Below are 18,134 nucleotides of genomic sequence, written 5' to 3'. Positions count from 1 at the left end.
AGCGCTGAAATCGACGACGATGGTGGCCACTGCGACGCACCAGGATTCCCCTCTCCTCTTTCGACAGCTCTTCGAGAAGGACTCGTGTACTTACACGTATTTGCTTGCGGACATTGGGCATCCAGAAAAGCCAGCAGTGGTAAACAGAGATATTTCTTCTTTTGTGTTTCCTTTCTTCTTCTTTTGTGGCTAAGTTGTGGAGCGTCCAGCTGATAGATCCCGTGGACAAGACCGTCGATAGAGATGTAAACTTGATCAAGGAACTTGGGCTAAAGCTCAAGTACGCGATGAACACTCACGTACACGCCGATCATGTCACTGGAACGGGTCTCCTGAAGGTACTCTTTTTTCTTCTTTTGTCGTTCTTTCTTCTAATCACGGTTCCTTGTTTAGAGTAAACTCCCGAGTGCAAAATCCCTGATATCCAAGGCAAGCAAAGCACAAGCGGATGTTTTCGTGGAGCCAGGAGAAAAGATACACTTCGGGAACTTGTATTTGGAGGTGCATTTTTTTCTTTTCACTGCTTTTAGCTCAAAGATTTATTTGCACAGGTTCGTCCCACACCGGGACATACCCAAGGATGCGTCACGTATGTGTCAGGAGAAGGTGAAGGGCAGCCATCGCCACGAATAGCTTTCACAGGAGACGCTTTGCTCGTTAGAGGGTGTGGTCGCACGGATTTCCAGGTGTTTTATTTCTCGTTTTTTTGCCCTTCGAATCTCTGAGTAAGATTTTGCCTTCTTTGCAGGGAGGTAATGCAAGAGAGCTGTACAAGTCAGTTCATTCTCAGGTATGAATGATTGCCTTATCCTTTTGGTGGAAATTGAATTTGCTGCTCCACTGCCAGATCCTCTCGCTCCCGAAGGACACCTTATTGTATCCTGCACATGACTATAAAGGGAATACTGTAAGTCGAGCTATCATGTTCTTCGATTCTCGCCCTTAACAACTCGTTTTTTTTCTTTTTCTCAAGGTTACAACCGTGGGGGAAGAGCTGCTTCACAACACTCGACTTACGAAGGACGAGGTATTTTCCTTTGTTTAGTTCGCGTGTTCCTGACGTTGGCTTGCGATTTTGCAGGAAGCATTTGTAAAGATTATGGAAAGTAAGTGGATTTCTTGCTGGTCTCGTACACTTGAATAACTTTGTGTGTGTGTGTGTGCAGATTTGGGACTGCCTTATCCCAAAATGATCGATGTAGCCGTTCCAGCAAACATGGTCTGTGGCCTTCAGGAAGCGAATGCCGCGACAGCTTGATACCGCGTCAAAAAACCTCGGAGAAGTCCAACACCATAAACGCCAAACATACACTCCCAGTAATTTTCTTTCGTCGATTTCTGTACTAACAATTCCGTTCATAAGCAGTACAAGGCGCAATGAAAGTGATCTATTCTCACTCTTTCTCCTCTTGCCTTTATTTTCTCTTTCCAGGGGAGGCAAAACTTTTCCAAGACCCGGGGAGGTCCACAAATAAAATACTATGCTCTCGGTCAGGTTTGATCTGAATTTTGTATCAACAACCATATTCATTGATCGTTCTTTTTGCTGTCACAGTAGCCCAGCAGAGAAAAAAGAAAAGAAAACGAGAGTGATGTTCTCGCTACATGCCAGCAATACCTTTGACAAACCATTGATTGATCTAGCCCTTGACAAGGTTCGTTCATTCATTTGACTATATAGTGCCTCTCGCGAATTTGAAAACTAACAATGGATCAAGGATTGTTAAAGATGCTTTCGCGATCCAGTGAGTCATAGAATCAGTGAGTTTAGAACTTCTAAGTGTTTACAAATTTTCCCGTCTCGAGAAACTGACCAAATTTGACTTGGATCCACAATTCCACCGAATATTAATTCGTCCGTACGCTTGCCCCCGCGTGGCCATGTGGCACATAATGTGGCCGTTTGTCAAACGTTTGTTCGTACTACTCACATGAGCCCAAGTTGTGTGTGAGCGAACTTCTTCCTATAAGTTTACAGGACGAGGACGAATCCAAGCATTCCCATTCCCGTGTGACCGCCGTGCTAGGTTTTCTTGCGCAGTTGCAGATTTGCTCGATCGATCCGGCATGGCGCTGAATGAGGAGGAGCTGCATTTGCTGGAGCGGCCGCTCTATCTCACCCCGACCTGGGCCGTATCGGTGGTTTGCACTGGATTCGTCATCGTCTCGCTCGGCGCGGAGCGATCCATCCATTGTCTTGGCAATGTAAGTCGCGAGCAATGGATTTCTTATGCTTTCTTTCTCGATTTGTTTGTGTTGCCCGTTCTTCCCTCGCATTTAATGCCTGTTTTCTCCCTGTTCGTGACCATGTCGCGGCAGCGATCGTTGTTCTAATAAATTTTCTACTGCTTGCGACTTCTTTCTTGATCGAGATCTTTGATCTTTGCTCGATTTTTTTCTTTGGCAGTGGCTCAAGAGGACTAAACGAAAGCCTTTGCTTCATGCGCTCGAAAAAATAAGAGATGGTATAGCCTACGTGATCTCCTCGTTTGGTTGATATCACATTGTAATGTTTTTCTTGCTTTACAGAACTTATGGTCCTGGGATTTATTTCTCTCGTTCTCACTGTCACACAGAACTACATATCGCAGTTCTGTGTGGATTCCAGTTTCTACGACAGAATGCCTACACCATGCAAGCGAGAGTCGAGCAGCCACGAGATGGAAGGCAGCATTCACGCGGCGATGCTCGGCAACCTCAATCCCAGGCGACAACTGAATTCTCGTTTCGGGATCACTTGTGTGCACAAGGTGAGGATCAAGTAAAAACCTCGGAACTTCTCACGATTTTCGATGCAGGGGAAAGAACCATTTGTGTCGTTCGAAAGCCTCGAGCAGCTTCACCGTTTTATTTTTGTTTTGGGAGTGACTCATGTAGTCTACAGCTGCTTAACTATGCTGCTCGCTCTGATGAAGGTGCTATGTGAGTTTCGTTTCTGTTAATGGTACTGACTTACTTCCAAGATAGATATATAGCTGGAGTTCCTGGGAAAACGAAGCTCACGCCGAAAGCCATGACAGTCTTAGTGGTAGTATGTCCTGAGTTTCTTGACTAGTAACAGCGTTCTTCTTTTGTTTCAGAAATAACAAAGACACTGACTCTCAGACGGCAATCCACATTTGTGCTTTATCATACTTCCAGCAGATGGAGCAGAAACAAGCTGCTAGTGTGGATCGTATGTGAAACCAACAATCTAGTCAGTCTTGTGACTTTTTCTAATTGCATACTTTCCTGCAGGTTTGTTTTCTTCGACAATTTGGACAATCGGTGACACGAGCCGACTATTTGACTTTGCGCTTAGGCTTCATAACTGTAAGGCCAAGATTAACCGGTTTAATGATACTCAGCTGAGTTCATCTCATGCAGAATCATCACACGGGAACATCGTACGATTTTCATAGCTACATGATACGAACTGTAGAAGACGAATTCAAAGAGATTGTGGGCATAAGGTAAAAAATCCTGTTGTTATTTGTCCTTGCTCAGGCTTTCTGTAATGCAGCTTCCCCTTGTGGATATTTGTGATTGTTTTTATGCTGATCAACGTACATGGTAAGTTTCTCCATTGCTGTCATGTCTAAACTTTACGTTTGTAACAACAGGTGTAAACTTGTATTTCTGGTTTGCGTTTCTGCCAGTGATTGTAAGTATTGTCACCAGCCCGAGCTTTATAATGTAACAAGTGATGATTTGCAGCTGGTAATTCTTGTTGGAGCAAAGCTCCAGCACATCATTGCAACGCTTGCTCTGGAAAATGCTGGTATTCGCGGTCGTTACATTGGCCAGGCATTGAAGCCTCGGGACAATCTCTTTTGGTTCAGTAAGCCGGAACTTCTACTCTTCCTTATCCACTTCGTACTTTTCCAGGTCCGTGATAAGGTTTCTTCTGGTATGTTTTGTAACTTTGTATTTCCTTGGTCCAGAATGCATTTGAGCTTGCAACGTTTCTTTGGACTTTGGTAACATTTGCTGTGTTGAGATTTGAAGTTTACATTTTGGCGAGTTTTTTTGCAGTGGCAATTTGGATACGAGTCTTGTCTCATGGCTGATCAAGCGTATAAGAAATACATCTACGTATATGCTCGCTTGATTTCGGGGTAAGGCACTCGAATAAAAAACAGCCTGACGCTTTAAATTTGCTATGGCAGGGTCTTTGCACAGTTCCTATGTAGCTACAGCACCTTGCCCCTCTATGCTCTCGTCACTCAGGTAGCTTTCCTTAAATTTTTTCCCGATCGAGTGTATACGGCAATGGAAGAAGCAACGCGTTGACTCATCACATTGTGGATGCAGATGGGTACAAACTACAAAAAGACAATATTCCAGGAAAGTATTGTGCACTCGCTAAACGTCTGGCGCAAGTCCGCTCAACAAAAAGCCAGACAAGCAGCAGCAGCGGAAGACTCTCACAGCAGTGATCACGACCACGACCATGATGAAACCGTCACGGGCAGGCACAAGGTCTTGAAAAGAAGTGGCTACTCGTCTGTTGGGAGGGAGGAGGATGCATTTGTGGAGGAACACCCGTGTTGACAACACATGTGTTTACGAAAAGGTAATGGTTGGTGTTATAGACTTTGAACGGATCGTGCGTTGCGACTCCGGAGTCCCGCCGCTAACTTTGTTTGTGTAACTTTCAACAGGCTGACTTTGAAAAGCTGTAACTCGTTCCATGTAAGAGTGTGAGCTTTTCTCGCTCGGAAGCTAATCAAACCGGTTCACGAGCAAACGCGCCACTGAATTGACTGTTTACCAGGCCCGATGGAGGAAGAACACTTCTTCTGTGTATATAAGACACTGGAGGCGCGAGCACTGAACACAACTTGAGCAGTTCTTCATCCGATCGAATCGTATCAGAGCAAGGACACAGCGCCTGACAAGAGATCCTGGTTTCTTATACAACGATATCATCACTCTCTTGGAACACAAGTATCAGCAGCAAGAACGTATCAGCAGCAAACGTATCAGCAGCACAAAGAAAAGAGCTAGAGATTTGTTCCTGGAGTGGACGAAAATGGCTCACGGAAGGATACTTCTCGCGATCGCGTTCGTGATTTTGATCAGCGGCAGCGTCCACTGCTCCAGGCTGGGCTCGTTTTCGGTGATGAACCACCAGGCCGAGCTTGGGAGCTCGCTGCAAGGCAGTGAGACTCCGGGAGGTCCTTCGAAATGTATCGACAGCCAAGATGGGAAGTGCCCGGACAGACCGTCGAGCGTGGATCTTCTCAACAACAGGAAGGCTCAATCCGGAGTTGAGATGCTCGTCAAGGATCAGAGCACTCCCGGGCAAGGCCCATCCAAGGACAACCGCGACTAAATGCTGAAACATTCAATTGTATATAAAAGAGCCTGAAATTTACACTTAGCTGTCCTAAACGAGTATTCGGCATTTGTAGGGTTTACGCTGTTCTTTAGCGTTTATCTGGAGCTGCTTCTCCATCTCTGCTCGCTTCTCTGCTATGGACGCGTTGCGATTCGTGCAAACAAGGCGCAACCACAAGATCAAGGACGCTGTGCCTGTTTTGTGGCTCGGCTAGTGACAACAGCAGAGAAGCAAGTGGAGATGGAAAGGTAGATTCCAGAAGATCATCACACCCTGGTAAGTCAAAAGAACAAGCGGCTGGTTTTAAGCTGGATCATGCAAGAGGCAAATCTCAATGTCCATTTCTGGAATTTCGTGTGCTGCTCTTGTACATAACAGGGTCAAGATTAACTCTTGTTCGAACTAGTTTCGGGAGGTTGCGTTTTTCAGTCGTTTCAGATTTGATTATACCCATGGTTCGCAAAAATCGCAAACAAAACATTCACACATGGTTTTTGTGTTCCTTTGGGGACAACATAGAATATATTATATACATTATGTATAGGTCGACCTTTATCTTTAGAAAATTTAAAACCTGTGGTAGATGCACTATAATAAAAAGTCATTAGGAAAAGGTGCAAAGTTCAAGATATTATTTTATGGTTGTAAACAGTAACAAATATTGCAAAACAATTAATCTATAACCCAGCGCAGGAGACATCTGACGGCCAGCATGGTCCAGACTGTCCAAATTGTCGGCGCAAACACGAAGTCACGTTCGATCCACGGTACGAATCGCATATCCCGGGAATCCACAGTAAATCTTACCAGGTGCAATGTATTTACCATGCTTCCCACATATATACGGCTTGCTCCTCTCTCTAGGTTTTCCGTGCTTCCCCCATATTTGGAGCAGCCCACTCTCGCCCTCTCGTTCCTCCGGGCGCGCTCTAATCTCTTCCCCAGGCAGGCGCCGGTCACTCAGGTGAGATTTCTTGAACGAATCCCAGGGTTTGCTGCCAGATTCGACGATTCCAGCCACAAATCTGCCGAAATGTGGCTGCCCTGGTGTCCTTGTGCCTAGATCTGTGAATTTCTTGCTAGATTTGTGAGCTCCATGCTCGTAGGTAGCCAAATCGTCGGATTCTCGAGCTAAATCTCCCCGCATTTCGATTCCAGGCACGAGCGGCGCAATGGAGAGCTTCTTGTTCACATCCGAGTCGGTGAACGAGGGCCATCCAGACAAGCTCTGCGACCAGATCTCCGACGCCGTGCTGGACGCCTGCCTGGCGCAAGACCCCGACAGCAAGGTGGCCTGCGAGACGTGCACCAAGACCAACATGGTGATGGTGTTTGGCGAGATCACCACCAAGGCCAACGTCGACTACGAGAAGATCGTCCGCGACACCTGCCGGGAGATTGGATTCACCTCCGACTCCGTGGGCCTCGACGCGGATCACTGCAAGGTTCTCGTCAACATCGAGCAGCAGTCCCCCGACATCGCCCAGGGAGTCCACGGCCTCGGCACGAAGAAGCCCGAAGAGATCGGCGCTGGCGACCAGGGACACATGTTTGGCTACGCCACCGACGAGACCGAGGAGCTGATGCCGCTAAGTCACGTCCTCGCGACCAAGCTCGGCGCTAAGCTCACCGAGGTCCGCAAGAATGGGACTTGCAGCTGGCTGAGGCCGGATGGAAAGACCCAAGTCACCGTAGAGTATCGCAACGAAGGTGGCGCTATGGTCCCCATCCGCGTCCACACCGTGCTCATCTCCACCCAGCACGACGAGACCGTCACCAACGATCAGATCGCCGCCGACTTGCGGGAGTTTGTGATCAAGCCCGTGATCCCCGAGCAGTATCTCGACGAGAACACCATCTTCCACCTCAACCCGTCCGGGAGGTTCGTCATCGGGGGTCCTCACGGCGATGCGGGGCTCACTGGCAGGAAGATCATCATCGACACCTACGGCGGCTGGGGAGCTCACGGCGGCGGAGCTTTCTCTGGGAAGGATCCGACCAAGGTGGATCGGAGCGGAGCTTATATCGTGAGGCAAGCTGCCAAGAGCGTGGTGGCGGCGGGGCTGGCTCGCCGATGCATCGTCCAGGTTTCTTACGCGATTGGAGTCCCAGAGCCGCTGTCGGTGTTCGTGGATAGCTACGGGACTGGGAAGATCCCCGACGCGGAGATACTGGAGATCATCAAAAACAACTTCGACTTCCGCCCGGGGATGATTGCCATCCATCTGGATTTGAAGCGCGGATCGAACAAGCGCTACCTCAAGACCGCTGCGTACGGGCATTTTGGTCGCGACGATCCGGATTTTACTTGGGAGACGGTCAAGCCTCTCAAGTCCGAGAAGACTGCTGCTTGAGAAGGCAAGGGAGGTGAAATTCTTCTTTTTGTTTGTATTACCTCGCTAAAGGTGAATGAATCACGACCGCTGGAATTGCTTTTTTTTTTTGCGTGCATTTCTTTGGACGGCCACGATGGCGCTGTAATCGTGGTGCCACATCAGAGTCATGTTGGATGAGAAATCAAACACCATGTTTGATTACGATCGTGTTTGATTGCGATCGTGTGCCCGGAATCCTTGACTGCAATTCCACGATCCTCACAAGCCTGAGGAAGTACAAAATACTATCAAATAAATAGTGTAGCTTTTCTTCTTTTTTCTTACTTACCTGAGAAGCTCTGATGGGCTTGTATTGTTGCTTTAAAAGTATCCAATCTTGCCACTGATATAATGATTAACTAAAGAGCTTTAAAAAAAAAAGAAATAACCTGAGTTTGCATATTTATTAAATGTTTTTGGTGTTTAAGAATTTTCATAATGTTTATAATTTATAAACACGAGATTAATCTTATTGCATATCAACCGTTAGATGGTAGAATAAATTAAAATATACTTCTAGGTGTTTAAAATTTATAAACACAAAATTAATCTAAATAAATATCAAGAATATACAAGAATATTCAAACATATTCTTAATCATTTGTTACATTTACGCTAAAATTTGAAAATTGAGGAGGCGGGATTCTAAAACAAACCAGAAACACGAAACTTGCCTCGGGCGCGAATCTTGAAATAGTCCGCGAGGAAACTCAACAGGACATTCACTTTATTCCAGCCAGAGTAAACGACGAGATCCTTTTTGTGTGCTCCAAGCTTCTTCACCTATAAGATTGCTCTGATGCCTCCATTCCAATTGATCGACCCGAATGCCATGATGGAATTGGGCGATCGCCAGTATTTCTATTCTCAATCTTCCTGCAACGAAACAAGATCTCTTCTCCCTTTAATCACATCGTGATAGAGCGACATCCATGGAGTACTCGATGCTCATCGCCTTCTTCTGGTCGGTGGTGGGCGTCGCAGCCTTCTTCAAATTCCTAATTCCTCCCGATTTCTATCTCTTCTTCGAGCATCTCCAGCGCAAGATCATCACCCGCTGGTCACTCTACCACACCATTACGATTACCCAGAGAGATCGAGAAATCCAGCTGCGACAAGGAACATCTATGACTGGTGGGAGTCCATTCCTCTCAATCCGCCAGCCACATTCGACACAATTGGCATGGATCCGGATTACAAAGCGCTGCTCATGGGCGATCTCGCGAAATTCACGAAAGGCAAGGATTTCTATGCCTCGGTGGGACGAGCATGGAAGAGGGGGTATTTGCTCTACGGCCCCCCTGGAACCGGGAAATCCAGCCTGATTGGAGCCATGTCGAATTTCACTGGCTATGACGTCTATGATCTGGAGCTCACCAAGGTCCAAAACAACCAGAATCTCTGGCAGCTGCTGATTCACATCAAGGAGCGCGCGATTGTCGTGGTGGATGACATCGATTGCTCCATTCCAATCGAGAATCGCGAAGAAGACAATGCCCAGGTCCGAAAGTGGAGGACAATGCTCGTTCGCGGCGTTTCGATCGCTGGCGGCGACCTATCTCAAGATCGAGGATCACGAGCTCTACCCGGCGATCGAATGCCTCCTCGAGAGCATGAAGATAACCCCCGCCTCCGCCGTGGAGGCGCTGGTCCGGCATGGCGAGGATCCCACCGCCGCGCTAGAGAATGTGGTGAAAACCTTAGGCGGATAAGGTGTTGCGAGACGACTATCTCGATGATAGCGATGACGAGGAGGACGATTACGATGAGGACTATGACGATAATAATGATGAGGACTATGGCGATAATCATGATAGGGACAAAGTTTACTGCGCTGCATTGTGGAGCAGGATTGATCAGATCGCGAGATCAAGCCCGTGATCCCCGGATCTTCCACCTCAATCTCTACGCCATCGGAGTTTTCAGTGTTCTTGGATGACTCTGGAAAACAACTTCGACTTTTGCCCAGGGATGATCGCCATCAATCTGGATGCGGTGTGGATCTAGAACGTCATATCCTGCGCTTGGTGCCTTCGATGGTGAGCTGCTTCTGCCGCAGCGAAACCTTTTATTTCACTTAAAAAATTTTGTGTACCCTTTTTCAACGCTGGAATTGCTGCATTCTTTTGGACGATGACATGCATGTAATGGTGGCCCTAAATTTCCCCTAGTGTTTCTCGGGTGGCGATGATGATTTCGGATCCATCAATGTTGATCCAAAGCCCAGGAGGCAATCTTTCTTCGTCCAAGGGATGGATCGCTATTTTTCCCTCTTCCAAGGGTTCGATTGGCGGGAGGAGGGGATCGCTGGTCGTGGCGGCGGCGAAGATCCGCGAGATCCTCATGCCGAAGCTCAGCGCCACCATGACCGAGGGCAAGGTCGTCGAGTGGACGAAGGCCGAAGGCGACAAGGTCAAGAAAGGGGATATCGTCGCGGTTGTGGAGTCGGACAAGGCGGACATGGATGTGGAAGTGTTCTACGATGGATATTTGGCTCGCATTGTGGTGGAAAGTGGCAGTTCTGCGGCGATCAACGAGTTGATCGCGTTGCTCGCAGAGAACGAGGAGGATATTGCCGAGGCGAGGAGCAAATCGATTGGATTGTCATCTCCAGCGCCAGCTGTGGAAGCTCCTAAAGTCGAATTTCCCGACGCGCTTCCAGAGGTGGTGGCGGAGGAGAAATCTCTCGTCGCAACTCCTCATGCAAAGAAGTTGGCCAAACAATACAAGGCCGACCTCTCCAAGATCTCCGGAACTGGGCCGCATGGACGGATCGTCCCAGCTGACGTCGAGGTATTTGCTGGAAAGCCATTGACGAGCCTGGGCAGTGTGCTGAGCTTGCAAGGTGTGGGAGCAAGCATCCTTGCATCGCCAAAGCAGCAGGAGGATGGAGCTCTAGTGGCAGATCCATCTCCATCTTCGGGAAAAGCTGAAGCTCCTCCTCGAACGGATTCCACCGTGCCTTTCACTGGCATGCAGGCAGCAGTGTCCAAAAACATGGTGGAGAGTTTGTCCGTGCCAACTTTCCGGGTCGGGTGTTCCATCTCGACAACTGGGATTGATGCTCTCTACAGAAAGGTTTGTAACGTAACTTTGTTACTTCTTTTGCTAGCTTTTGAGGATTTTTGCTGCAGATAAAATCCAAGGGGGTCACCATGTCAGTTCTTTTGGCAAAAGCAGCAGCTTTGGCGCTTGCCCGGCATCCTGTCGTAAACGCAAGTTGCAAGGAAGGCAAGAGTTTCTGTCACAACAGCAACATCAACATCGCTGTTGCCGTGGCTATTCATGGAGGCCTTATAACTCCAGTGCTCCAGAATGCGGACAAGGTAAACTCCTCTTTCCCAGATCAGATTTGAGTTTTGCGTTCGCTGTTTTCTCTGATGGCACTGTTGTATAATAGGCTGATGTCTACACCCTTGCTCGAAAGTGGAAGGAGCTTGTGGACAAGGCTCGTGCCAAACAGCTGCAACCCCAGGAGTACACCACAGGTTTCAGCAAATTCTAGTGTGTTTAAGCATTGCACAATACGCTTTGACAACCAATTACAGGAACTTTTACAATATCAAACCTGGGGATGTTTGGCGTGGATCGATTTGACGCTATACTTCCACCTGGCCAAGTAAGCATGGGTTTTGTCGAGTTTTCAGTGAGCTTGTTAAATTTCTTGTCTCCACAGGGCGCGATTATGGCTGTTGGTGCAGCCAAACCAACTGTTGTGGCAAGCGAGGGTCGCGTGTTTAGTGTTAAGAACCAGATGCAGGTATGAAAACGTCAAGGAATCTTTTGCTCATGAAACTTATGTGATGGAATTGTCAGGTGAATGTGACTGCGGATCATCGGATTCTCTATGGCGCGGACTTGGCATCGTTCCTGGATACATTCGCCAAAATCGTTGAGAACGCAATGGAGCTGACGCTGTGATCAAAGTTTTGTTTCTTAAACTGATTTATGATTCTCTTGAGATCCACACGCCTACCTAATCGAGCATTTTGTAGCATTTGTCCGCCACTGGAACGATTCTGTTCGTCGATCACTACACTGGCTCGATGTCCCCAATCAGCACTGCCTACGAGCTACAAAACATGAGGTACGAATATCTGAGTTTGATCCCTATGCGAAGATGAAATTAACATAATAAGGAAAGCAAGCCCGGAAATATTCGGCGACGCGAGAGAAAGTTTACTTTGTTTGACAAGTAAACAGTGAAGAGGACGAAGATTCGTTGGACGTTCCATTTGTGTGCTGTCCAAGCTTCTTTTCCCTATAAAAGTGCGCTCTCCACTCCACTCCAAACCATCCACCACTGGAATTGGGCGATCGCCGAGGTCAAGCCGAGTGATAGATTTCTTCTCCCTCTTCCAATCCACTCGTCATATTTGGAGAGCGAGAGAGAGATCCATGGAGTACTCGATGCTCATCGCATTCTTCTGGTCGGTGGTGGGCGTCGCCGCCGCCCTCAAAACCCTAGTCCCCCCCGATTTCTATCGCTTCCTCGAGGATCTCCGCCGCAAGATCCTCCACCGCTGGTCACTCTACCACAGCATTACAATCAGCGATCGCAGCGGCGCCGGAAGCAACGATCTCTACACCTACGCCGCCCTCTACTCGTCCAGCCTCAAGAACAGGGCCGACGCGCTCACCGCCGAGTGCCCTAGAAACGCCAAGAAGCTCACATTCACCATCGCCACTGGCCAGCAGGTCTTCGACGAATTCCGGGGCGCCAGGATAGTGTGGGAGCTCCAGACGATCGTGAGCGAGCAAATGTATCGCAGGGAGGAGCAGCGATTCCTCCATCTAACAGTCCCCAAAGCCGATCGAGATCTAGTGCCCGATTACCTTGCGTTCGTCATGGAAAGGGGCAGGGAGATCGAGAAACTGGGCTGCGAGAAGGAGCTCCACACGAACATCTACGAGTCGTGGGAGTCCATCCCTTTCAATCCGCCCCCCACATTCGACACGATCGCCATGGATCCGGATTACAAAGCGCTGCTCATGGAGGATCTCACGAGATTCATGAAAGGCAAGGATTTCTATGCTGGAGTGGGGCGAGCGTGGAAGAGGGGGTATTTGCTCTACGGCCCCCCTGGAACCGGGAAATCCAGCCTGATTGGAGCCATGTCGAACTTCACTGGCTATGACGTCTACGATCTGGAGCTCACCAAGGTCCGCAGCAACCAGGAGCTCCGGCAGCTGCTGATTCACGTCAAGGATCGCGCGATTGTCGTGGTGGAGGACATCGATTGCTCCATTCCAATCGAGAATCGTCGCAGGAACAAGAAGAAGAAGAAGAACAAGGACAAGGAGGACGAAGGAAATATCTCCAAGATCCAAAAGAGGAGGAGGAGGAGGAGAGAGAGGGCGCTAGATCCAGAGGATCAGGGCGTGACACTCTCGGGATTGCTGAATTTCACGGATGGATTGTGGTCCTCGTGCGGCAGCGAGCGGATCTTCGTCTTCACCACGAATTTCGTGAAGCGATTGGACGCTGCGCTCCTGCGGCCGGGGAGAATGGACATGCACATCCACATGAGCTACTGCTCGTTCGCGGCATTTCGATCGCTCGCGGCGACCTATCTCAAGATCGAGGATCACGAGCTCTACCCGGCGATCGAAGGCCTGATCGCGAGCGTGAAGATGACCCCGGCCTCCGCCGTCGAGACGCTACTCCGTCATGGCCAGGATCACACCGCGGCGCTGGAGAATGTGGTGAAAACCCTAGCGGACAAGGTGTCGCAGGGCGACGATCTCAACGACAGCGAAGACGAGGAGGACGATTCCATCCTCTGTAGCAGCGGCAGCGACGGCGACAGTGATAATGACGATAATAATCAGGATTAGCATAGCACTTAATTTTTGACAGTGACTGGCCGCATTATTGTGACAAAAGTTGGAAGAAAAATCTTTCCACGTTTTTTTTTTCTATCATGTGCTGTGATATTTGTGTAGATTGTGCAATGTGATTGGAAACATAACATGGCCGCGTAGCGCAGTGGATTAGCGCGTCAGACTTCGGATCTGAAGGTCGTGGGTTCGAATCCCACCGTGGTCGCAATTTCTACTTTAATTATCTTTTTCTTTTTGGTGGTTTTAGGGTTTTCATTTTCTGTGGTTTTAGGGTTCTTGGATGAGCGATGGAAGCACAGGTCGTGGCATTCCACGACAAGCCGCAGGAGCTGCAATGCGTGGGATCGATGCAAGTCCAGAGGACGCTCAATCACAGCGGCGATGATTCTCAGGCTGCGGGGCTGAGCTTCATATGCGGGAGCTTGCCCGTGCCGACGGCGAGCCCGCCCAAGGCATTTTCCTCTACAGCAGTCGTCTATCACAAGAGGTGAATTCTTGCGATCGATGTGATTTTGAGTGACGATCTTGCGATTGCTCAATAAATTGCTTGTCTTGCATTCATCCAGGGTGATTGCGCCTCACTACAAGCTACTTCCAGCGGAGACTGATCTCAATGCGCCTCTGAGCAGCAAAGCTCTCGCTGCTGTTAACGAATCATCCGGAAGTAAGAGCTAATCGTTTGGATTGTTCTTTAGTTTTTAGTTTTTTCTCTTTCAGACATATGTGAAACAACCAGCAAAACAGTCACTCAAAAATGCGATGCTTTAGCTGCGAGTGCCCTCTCCGGCCACGGGGACGGGATCGACGTGATTGCTCCCGTTGACATACTGAAGCAGATCTTCAAGACTCCATACTCGAAAGCTCGGGTGTCAGTCGCGGTTCATAGGATTGGGAGGACTCTCATACTGAACAGTGGGTGTGTCAACTTTTGTCTTTGCTTTAATTCGAGTTTCTTTGCGTGCTTACGTTTGAATGCAGGCCGGATGAAGACAGAGAAACGCTTGTTCGTCACAAAAAAGCTGTCAAGCTGGGTGAGAAGCTGCTATACTCGAGATTTGTCCACCATTCCATGCAGTCGAGATCGCCCCCGCCGTCGGAATCAACCAAAGAGACGAACAGTTCGACGGAGTCCTTGTTCAGCCCATGGCAGGAAACTATAGACGAAGAAGGCTGCGAGGGAAACCTGTGCGCTACTATGAGACTGCCGGTCCAGCATGACGGGAAGCTCTCGCGTGGAAGGCAGGCTGAAGTTGAGCTGGGGGATGATGATGACGAGGATGATGATGCGGAGTACATTGAAGAAGATGGAGTGAGGCAAAAGAAGACATCCGACGATTTTTTGCGGGTCCTTTACTGGCAGTTTCAGAACTTGCGAATGCTTCTAGGAAGCGATCTACTGGTTTTCAGCAACGAGAAGCATGTCGCTGTAAGTTTGCACCTCATGGAGATTAAACGACAGGTAAAAAGAAGATGGTTTGTGTGCGAGGCCGTTGCTGACAGCCTCTTTTATGCAGGTTACGCCTCTGATGTGGCTCGATGCCTGGTTAGATAATGTAATGGCCAGTGTTCCCGAGCTGGCTATTTGCTACCATCACAATGGCGTCGTTCAGGGATATGAGCTTCTAAAGACCGACGACATTTTCTGCTTAAAGGGCCTTGCGGAAGACGGGACAGTCTTTTTTCAGCCACATATTGTGCAACAGAATGCCATTTCAGTCCTGAGGTTTCTTCAAGAAAATTGCAAGCATGACCCTGGGACCTACTGGGTAAGCTATCAATCCGGAGTGTCATGTACTAATACTTCACTAATTTTGTAGCTGTGTAAGAATCATGGCGAGGACGTGTTGCAGCTGTATGATCTATCAGATATATCTAAGAGCTGCAAGAAAGTTGACAGCCACAGCACACTACCTTCGCGGAATGCTAATGGTAACTGTTATACGTTGCCTCTGGCAATGCTTTTGTACCGCATTGCTTACAGCTTATCACGTTCTCAGGTATGTTTTGAAGTAAGGGGACTTTTTCTTAATTGAAAGTTTGTGTTTATTCAGGAGTCAAGCGACATTTGCAAATGTGCTAAATTGTTTCGGAAATGTCTAGAGTTCTTAGACAACGAAGAGCATCTGGTAAGTTGCTATTCGTTAATTTTTTGAGCTCTGGCACTAAGTCTGAGTTTGTTTTGTTTAGATAATCAGAGCAATCGCGCATGAGCAAGTTGCCAGATTAATTCTAAACTGTTGCAAGGAGCATGACTCTTCAGCGAAGCCTGTTCTGCTTTTAGAAGCCTACGATCACGAAGAAATAGTTGATCCGGACCTTGACGGGAAAAGCGTTTGCATCGAGGAATTATCTACGACATCAGGCGAGACAGAAGTTTCGGAGAAAGAGCTGACTCTTTACGACTCTCCTGTACAAGTTATGGATGCCGAAGTCGATCCTGTCTCTCCGCGCCTGGCCGCTGTTCATCACGTCTCTGAAGCCATACTATCTCTACGGTCCCAGAGGCAGCTTCAAGACATTGACAAGGAAAAGTTGAGGGTGACGGATATCAAGCAGTTCCCTCTGTGCCTTTGCGGGGATATAGACTGTATCAGCTTCTACGACATTGGAAGCAGCGAGTTCGGTGTTTTGATGGACCAGAAGCTCAGGGAGCTCATCTTGATGCTGGGAGAGTCTTATCTTGCTCTGGGGGAGGCTTACAGCGAGAAAGGAGACCTGGTTCGGACAGTGAAAGCTGCTCAGCTCGCCTGTTCCGTTTATGCGTCAGTGCTGAAGCTGGAAAACCTGCCTAGTCCGTATGGCTGCCAGTACTGTTTGCCGGCAAGCAGCTCAAAGAAGAAGTTCCTACCTCGTAAATCGGGAACTCAGCAGAATGACCTCCAGAAAGGACTCTTTTGGGGCCAGGTGTGGCGGTTGATAGGCGACGTCTACATCAAAAACCTCATGGTTCTCGGTGAAAATAGCCTTCCACGCAAGGGAATGAAAGGTGGCGAGGAGCTACAAATGGCTGAGGAGATAGTGCGAGAAGTTAAACGCCTCAGGAAGAAGTCCGGACAAAAGCCGGGATGTGGAGTCTGTAGTGCTAGTGACTGTAGCTGCCATATGGATAGAATAAGCAGTGGGAGCAGTGCAACGAGTAGCAGTGATTACAGCGAGAAAAATTCCTCGAGGCAGCGGACAAAGCACAAGAAGTCAGGAAAAGCGGTGGCAACTGTTTATGAGGCGAAAGATGGGACAGTGGAGGAAGAATTGAAGACTCAAGCAGACTACAGTTACAAGCAAGTTTGCAAGAATCACGTCTGCTTCCACTTGCAACGAGTTCTCACCAAGGACTTGAAGCTCAACTTCGTGGCGGCAGTGGACTGCTACGATGCTGCGATATACGCTCTAACAGACGTTCCTGGAGCCTCTAGAGATCTGGACGCAGCCGTTCGGAAGAAAGGCTGGGCCTGCAACGAGCTCGCACGTCTGATACTGGCTAGCGAGGATCTTGCTCTCGCCGAGATGGCCTATCTCACCGCCATCCGAGCGTTCGAAACAGTTGGAGATTCGACAAACGTACTTCTCGTCAACTGCAACCTTGGCCACGCACTAAGATCGGCTGCCGAGAAGCTGGTTGCCTGGATGTCCGTGGGTGATTTGAGTCCGGAGAAACGCGAACGAGTCGCTCGCGAGGCCAGGGAGTTTTACTTGAAGGCCTTGAAGTGCTACCGAGCTGCGAAGAGAGAAGCCGCCAACTTATCCGGCTCGAAGGAACTCGAGGAAAACGTTGTGACGCAGCTCGCCAACACGTACCTGAGGCTGGGACTCTTCACGGTGGATCAGCAGACATCCGCGGTTCTAAACTCGGGCGACTCGCTGACGAGCTACAAGCTGCAATCACTGTTTGCGACGTCGGACATCCTCGAGGCTCTGCTGCTCTACGAGTCGATTCCTCGAGCGCAGGAGGCCGCCTTCACGCACTTCCAGATCGGCTCGCACCTTCGGAACTGCCTCCAGATCGCCAAGCTCAAGACCGACTACAGCAAAGACACGAATCTCAAGTTCCACGCCTCGCTAGCGGACCACCATCTCCGAAAAGCTCTCGGCTACTATCGGCCTCATTCGCATCCGACGATGTTCCTCGACATCCTCCTGGTGGAATGCGACCTTTGCTTCTTGGTGCTACCATTTTCCGGCGCAAACCAGGTACTACCACTTTGCTTTTTGCATAACAAAGTTCTTTTTCTTCGATCGTGAAGTTCTAGTGTTCTAATGGAAGGTTTCTTTGCGCAGCTGTTGATACTGGAGCAAGGAATGGCGTGCATGCTGGAAGGCCGGCGAGCGCTGGAAGTGACAGTGGAATCGAGGCCAGCGGGCGAAACTCTGGAAAAATTCATCGCCCAGCTCCAGACTTTGCTGAAAAACTTGCTGGGAGCTGTGATCAAAGAGGACAAAGCGTCGAGCGCTCGAGCACTGGACGTGGAGACGATCAAAACCATGTACCGCATTGCTTTGAGGTCCTCCATCCACGCTTTGCCAAACGAGTTAAAGGAGCTCCATGATCTCTGGCAAAGACTATAATAACACTCCTGTTTTTAGGGTTCTTAAGA

At 48.9% G+C, this 18,134-nt stretch overlaps 4 protein-coding genes and 1 non-coding gene across 5 annotated transcripts; all 5 read left to right on the top strand.

The window, feature by feature from the left end:
• The first annotated feature begins 973 nt into the window (after window positions 1-973).
• Window positions 974-11,619, top strand: LOC9630123. Its single transcript, XM_024680156.1, has 13 exons — window positions 974-1,027; window positions 1,082-1,106; window positions 1,167-1,340; window positions 6,664-7,674; window positions 8,621-9,389; window positions 9,559-9,737; window positions 9,979-10,525; window positions 10,598-10,776; window positions 10,833-11,024; window positions 11,099-11,186; window positions 11,247-11,317; window positions 11,375-11,458; window positions 11,515-11,619. The coding sequence occupies exons 3-13, from the start codon at window positions 1,242-1,244 to the stop codon at window positions 11,617-11,619; spliced, it is 3,324 nt and encodes a 1,107-aa protein (XP_024535924.1). The 5' UTR covers window positions 974-1,027; window positions 1,082-1,106; window positions 1,167-1,241.
• Window positions 1,943-5,361, top strand: LOC9630122 (MLO-like protein 14). The gene is made up of 16 exons (XM_002961928.2): window positions 1,943-2,205; window positions 2,408-2,465; window positions 2,530-2,750; window positions 2,799-2,915; window positions 2,968-3,028; window positions 3,081-3,175; window positions 3,238-3,312; window positions 3,367-3,452; window positions 3,503-3,552; window positions 3,603-3,643; window positions 3,697-3,867; window positions 3,924-3,959; window positions 4,015-4,097; window positions 4,149-4,209; window positions 4,294-4,555; window positions 4,644-5,361. Exons 1-15 carry the CDS (start codon window positions 2,068-2,070, stop codon window positions 4,531-4,533), a joined length of 1,533 nt encoding a protein of 510 aa, XP_002961974.1. The 5' UTR covers window positions 1,943-2,067; the 3' UTR covers window positions 4,534-4,555; window positions 4,644-5,361.
• A 251-nt stretch (window positions 11,620-11,870) lies between the features above and the next one.
• LOC112350170 (AAA-ATPase At4g30250-like) lies at window positions 11,871-13,555 on the top strand. Its single transcript, XM_024685918.1, has one exon. The coding sequence runs from the start codon at window positions 12,097-12,099 to the stop codon at window positions 13,534-13,536; it is 1,440 nt and encodes a 479-aa protein (XP_024541686.1). The 5' UTR covers window positions 11,871-12,096; the 3' UTR covers window positions 13,537-13,555.
• A 118-nt stretch (window positions 13,556-13,673) lies between these two features.
• TRNAR-UCG lies at window positions 13,674-13,747 on the top strand. The gene has a single exon. It is a non-coding gene; the product is annotated as a tRNA-Arg (tRNA).
• Window positions 13,748-13,813: 66 nt separating this feature from the next.
• On the top strand, window positions 13,814-18,132 carry LOC112348988. The gene is made up of 9 exons (XM_024682519.1): window positions 13,814-14,029; window positions 14,109-14,206; window positions 14,260-14,458; window positions 14,521-15,001; window positions 15,057-15,308; window positions 15,360-15,539; window positions 15,594-15,668; window positions 15,730-17,730; window positions 17,818-18,132. The coding sequence occupies exons 1-9, from the start codon at window positions 13,830-13,832 to the stop codon at window positions 18,103-18,105; spliced, it is 3,774 nt and encodes a 1,257-aa protein (XP_024538287.1). The 5' UTR covers window positions 13,814-13,829; the 3' UTR covers window positions 18,106-18,132.
• Window positions 18,133-18,134: the final 2 nt, after the last annotated feature.

The sequence above is a fragment of the Selaginella moellendorffii genome, unplaced genomic scaffold (assembly GCF_000143415.4).
Source record: "Selaginella moellendorffii unplaced genomic scaffold, v1.0 SELMOscaffold_1, whole genome shotgun sequence".
NCBI classification, from domain to species: Eukaryota; Viridiplantae; Streptophyta; class Lycopodiopsida; order Selaginellales; family Selaginellaceae; genus Selaginella; species Selaginella moellendorffii.
Note: the sequence above shows the minus strand (reverse complement) of the source record. Positions and strands in the feature narration are given on the sequence as shown.